At 41.9% G+C, this 5,744-nt stretch overlaps 1 protein-coding gene across 6 annotated transcripts in view; it reads left to right on the forward strand.

Moving 5' to 3' along the window:
- The window catches only part of N4bp2 (NEDD4 binding protein 2), a 70,326-nt gene that overhangs the window by 41,067 nt on the left and 23,515 nt on the right, over positions 1-5,744 (forward strand). For all 6 annotated transcript variants that reach the window (XM_026784958.1, XM_026784957.1, XM_026784956.1 and 3 more), the window contains 3 exons: positions 1,438-3,782; positions 4,353-4,438; positions 4,751-4,796. In XM_026784958.1, the coding sequence (XP_026640759.1) occupies positions 1,438-3,782; positions 4,353-4,438; positions 4,751-4,796 (2,477 nt within the window). The remainder of the gene's footprint in view (positions 1-1,437; positions 3,783-4,352; positions 4,439-4,750; positions 4,797-5,744) is intronic.

Below are 5,744 nucleotides of genomic sequence, written 5' to 3' on the forward strand. Positions count from 1 at the left end.
CTTTTTTTCGTTTTTCCAGAGTTTCTTTGTGTAACAGTCCTGGCTGTCCTAGAACTTGCTTTGTAGACCAGGCTGGTCTCGAACTGCTGAGATCCTGCCTCTGCCTCCCAAAAATGCTGGGATTAAAGGTGTGCGCCATCACTGCCTGACTCTTTCTTTGTTTTCAATTTTGTTTTTCTTTCCAGACAGACTTAAAGCAGAGTGTTGAGTATGAATGCCACCACATCTGGCTGCTTCTTTTTTTTTAATCACACAAATTATGTTGTATTATTGCTCTTGTTGGTAGCGTGGACCTGGGAAGGAAGAGCCTAAAAATAGGTAGACTAAAGTCTCATGCAGTAACCAGCTTTTTTCAGGACATTAGACAGTTTATATTCTGAGGACATTCTGAGGGTTTAGCAAGGTTCTGTGAGCAAAGTTCACTTTAGTTCAAGTTGGATATAGATAGGCACAAGGGCAAGGTCACATGAGTTACGTTGAACGCAGTCAGGAGGACAACCCGTGTTCAGAGATGTCATCTGAGTAATTAGTAACGGATGGGGAATCTGAAGTAAACCACTCCTATTTACTACACCTAGGCGGGCATGAAGCACATTCCAGGATCAGCCCATGTGATGGAGGAGCAGAGAATACCGGACGCTTGTCTTGTAGAAATCTCACATAGCTTCATTCATGGACTATATCTGACAGTGTTGGTTTTGTGGTCCTGTAGAGCAGTGGTTCCTAATCTTCATAATGCTGGAACTCTTTAATATAGTTCCTCATGTTGTGGTGACTACCACACCATAAAGTTATTTTCATTGCTACTTTATAACTATAATTTTCCTAGTGTTATGGATTGCAATGTAAATATCTGTGTTTTCTGATGGTCTTCGGTGACCTCTCTGAAAGGGTTGTTTGACCCTCAAAGGGCTCATGACCCACAGATTGAGAAACAATTCTATAAGTGAAGCTTCTTCTGGCAGATGGACATGGAGGTAAGTCTATGGACTGTAACATATGCTGAGCTGTGGGTGTGGACGAGCCAGCACGGTGATGTCCTCTCATGTGAGCACAGTGAGACCTTCATAGTAATAGTCAGCACATAGCTCTGTGACTGACAGCCACAGGCTACTGTCCAACTCAGTCTGCTCTCTGGATGCTGCACCGAGTGCCAGGCATAGGATTCAGAGTAAAGGATGTGTTTATGATATTTTAGGGAAAGCCTAAGATTAGCTCTTAAAACACTTCTACTAGTCCGAGAAAGTGCCCTGCCTCTGAGCTATACTACTGACTTATATCCCCATCCCAGCTTTGGTAATTTTTGTACAATTTATTTTTTAGTATTTAGAATAAATGGTAAATGCTGTCTGGTTGCATGCTTCTTTAATTTAAATCACAGTATTAATGGTACTGTGAAGAGACTTTCTTACCACTCTTCAAAAAAATGTCTTGTAGCCCAGGAGACAATGAAGCTATTACCTCTGAAAAAGAAGAGAATGTTTTATCCACATCTGTGAAGCACTTAGAGTTACCTGAGGAGAAGACACCTGAAGTGGCCAAAGAAGCAGTGTTCCCCGAGGGCACTTCCCCCCTCCCTCGTGCCAGTTTAAACAGAGGAAGAAAGGAGATGAGCACCTTGGGTCATGGTGTTCACAGCAGCCCCTTCTTGCGGGAAGCCCCAAACACCTGTTTTTCTCACTCTGAAAGCAAAGTTCAAGCCACAGACAAGAGTGAGAAAGAGCAAGAGCCGATGACATCAAAAGAGCGTGCTGAAGTCGATGGTTGGAGTCCTGCAGAGGGAGCATCTCCAAGTAATTACTGTGCTGAGGACAGTCAAGGAGCTGGTGAGCTTGCAAGTGCTGGGACCCTCCAAAGTGAAAATCCCCCACCTCCTGAAATACTGGAAGAAAGAACAACAGGAAAGAAAAAGACCACTGGAAAACAAAAAAGCAAATCATCTTTGGAAAAGTTCCCAAAACCTGAACCATCAAATTTTGTGGGTGACTGGCCAGTTGATAAGACAATCAGCCAGAGGACCAAAAGGAACCGGAAAACTGAAAAAGGTTTATCTGTACAAAATGACAAGAAGTGTCATCGCCCTCAGTCGCAGATAGTATTTGATACTAGGGTGTCTGTGAATACGGATCATGTCCCACAGCGAGGCTCTCCACATGGAAAGGACGATCTTCCAGAAGTGCCCAGTAGCTGTCAGTATGATCCTTACAAAAGTACCGAGCAACCCTCCTTCAGCACTGTGGGCGACTGGCCCTCACCTGCTTCATTAGCTCAGAGAGAGCACAGGTCGAGGATACCAAAAGCTGGCTTAAGTGAAACCAGCTTAGAATTTGGAGCTAGTGACAGTGTGGGTGAAATACCCTTGTACCCCACACATGAGGCCTACTGGGGCACAAGCCCTGAAGAACTCAAATCACTGGGTTCCACCCTTCGAAGTTCTGAAATGCTGCCTAGTAAAGCAACTCACGAGGATCAAACTTCCCTGAGCAAAACGATTCCTAGCCAGCATACACTGCCCCTTCCCTTCTCCAGTAGTGCAGCTGCGCTTCCTGGAGTCGTGGGACCTCCTCGGTCTCTAGCAGTGGGGGTGTCTGGGATTGTCTCTGGAGTAGATACGAGCACATATGCCCAGACTGAGCCCCAAGATTTTGCTCTTTTGTGGAAACTAGAAAAGAATAAAATCAGTGTTTCAGATTCTGTCAGAGTGCTAACAGGAAAACTAGATGGGTTTAAGCCAAAAGATTTTACTACTAATAGGAAATTAAATGTTCATGAAGCAATTCCATACAGAGTAATGCATGACAAAAGCACATATGTGGAAGAAAGTGAGCTCACCAGTGCCGACGAGTCTGAGAATCTTAACATCCTTTGTAAGCTATTTGGGTCATTTTCCTTAGAAGCCCTGAAAGATTTATATGAGAGATGTAATAAAGATATTATTTGGGCCACGAGCCTTTTGTTGGACTCAGAGACTAAACTATGTGAGGACACTGAGGTTGAGAATCCCCCCAGATCATATGACGAGTCACAAGTGGGGCCATTCTCTATGGGGCTGGATTTGAAGGAAATTATTGGCCATAGAGGAACCTCAGAAGATCCTAAGTGTTCCGTGTCAGAATTTAACCCTGGGGCTGGTATCAGGAACACTAACGCACAGTCTGCTGGTGATGCAGAGAAGGGAAACTCGAAGCAGGAAGAGATAAGAGCTGTAAATCCTGAAAATCCTGAGCTCATTACCAGACTATTTCCTAATGCTGCTGTAAACATAAAAAGTAATACTGCAGTAGTTCCTAGCACTCAGGCTGACGTGTCGGGTGTACACAGCTTTAAGCTGCCTCTTTCGCTTACTCCAAAACCTAATGTCCTCAAAGATGTTAGTGAAATGGAGAAGAATCTAGTAGCCACAGAGACTGGCGGCAGTATTCATTCTTTTTTAAATTTATCTGATATTATCAACTCTGCAACAAGCACTTCAAATCCTGACTTAAATGAAGTTTATCTTACTAGCTCGCTGGAAGTAAAGAAAAATGACAATCTTCCTAAGGATTATGTGAAATTTGGAAACATGGAAGAATTTATCAATGAAGATAAACAGGAAATGGAGAAAATTCTAATGCCAGGAACTAGTTTGTCAGCTGGAGTTAGTCGAGAGGATCGAACCGAGGTATTGAATCCCACACCAGTGATGGCCAAATCTCTGACCATAGACTGTCTGGAGTTGGCATTACCCCCTGAGTTGGCTTTCCAACTTAATGAGTTATTTGGCCCAGTTGGTATTGATTCAGGTAAGGAAAAAGTAAATTATCTGTGTGTGTGCGCACGTGTGCATGAGCACGTGCCAGCATGTGTGTGAATAGACAGCGTGTGTAAGGTTATCTCATTGGCTGACTCTGTCAGCAGGTTATATCACATATTTTTACTTAGTGCCTTATATTTGGCATAACATGTTTTTAAAGGATTCAAAACAATTTGAAGTAGAGAATATTTATGTAAAATTTTATATCAGTATATCCATTAATATGTTAGAAGTTTATTTGCAAAAGTGAACTTTGTGTCTTTTGGTGTTATTTCAGATAGATTTAAGGCAGGAAGTAATTTCCTAGAACACAATTACGGAAATCTTAGCTAAAGGAATGTATGGAGCTGAGAGCAACCTAAGTAGATTTGTCACGAAGCTTTGTGTGTGCACCAGCTACGTATGAAAACAATGTCAGAACATAAGAACATTTCATGTAAATAGGAATGTGTTCGTGATGATGACAATATTTGGTTTATGCATATGATAGTCGAGTGTGTTGTCTGCAAATGTATGATGAGTAACGATGGTCTTTTTCTCTTTTTCTTCCCTTCACAAGGCTCTCTAACAGTTGAGGATTGTGTGGTTCATATAGATCTGAATCTGGCTAAAGTGATTCATGAGAAATGGAGAGACTCTGTAATGGTTAGTAGCTTCTTTGTATGAAAAGCCAGCTCCCTGTGTTTGTTTTACACATATGCAGACTTAAATACATGCACAAAATTTTAAAAAATAGTGAAAATAAATCTTAAAAATCAGAGTTTTGTAAGTACGGAAATATATATATGTAGCTATTCCTAGTAATTTCACTTATATAATTTTATTGTTTTACTTAATTTTAATAACGACTTATAGTGCATGAGAAGAACTGATTTCTAGAGAAAGCTGCTATAACTTTGTAGCTTTATATCCCAGTGCCCCGCCCTTTGCCAATCTTTGCGCTGCCTTTGTGTGCAGGAGCGACAGAGACAGGAGGAGGTGTCTTGTGGCAAGTGCGTGCAAGGTAAAGTACATATTCTGGCTTTCACTTTGTCTTGAGGTTGAAACATGGAGTGTGCCTTTTTGTTTCGTTTTGTCTTTTAAGACAGGTTTCTCTGTGTAAACACTCTGTCCTGGAACTCCCTCTATAGACCAGGCTGGCCTCGAATTTGGAGATCTGCCTACTTTTGTCTCCCAAGTTCTGGGATTAAAAGTGTGCTCCACTACCACTGGCTCAAGTGTGCATGCATGTCTTAACTCATTTTCAATGTGCTTCCACAAAATATGGTACCCAAGGATTTCTAAAATTAAATCAAAAAAATTTGTGTGTGTGTGTGTGTGTATGTGTGTGTGTGTGATGCAGTGTGTATGATGGTGTGTGTGTGTATATGTGTGTGTGATGGTGTATGTGTACAGTTCAGAGAACAGTATGTAGGTGTCTCTACTATGTGTCCTGGGACTTGAACTCAGGTTGTTAGGTTTGGCAGTGGATACCTTTACTCATTGAACTTAGGACCTCTGAAAGAGGAGCCAGTGCTCTTAACCACTGAGCCATCTCTCCAGCCCCCTCCAATTGGCTTCTTAAACAGTCTTGTCTCCAGTGATTTCTGTCATGGCAGGTCTGGTGAGAAGGACCTTCCTTTTGTCATGAAGCACTGTTAGTACTTCTTTTGTGCAACCAAGGTGCGAAGCTTCAGGTTGAAGATTCTTGGGCTCCACTTTATTTCAGACCTGTGACATGTGTAGCAGGGAACACTGGCCACACACCTAAGAGTGTATACGATTGATGTACTTTAAAAAAATGAAAGACATAAATTTTGGTTCACCTGGGGTGGGGAGTGGGTTTTGGACAAGATGGGGGAGGCGGGTGAATATGATCTAAACAATCTATGAAATTTTCAAAGAATTAATACAATTATTTAAAAAGAGAGATAAAGCTGACTGAAGGTAGAGTTGACTAAACTGTAGTGTA

This window comes from Microtus ochrogaster, linkage group LG1 (assembly GCF_000317375.1).
Source record: "Microtus ochrogaster isolate Prairie Vole_2 linkage group LG1, MicOch1.0, whole genome shotgun sequence".
Classification (NCBI taxonomy): Eukaryota; Metazoa; Chordata; class Mammalia; order Rodentia; family Cricetidae; genus Microtus; species Microtus ochrogaster.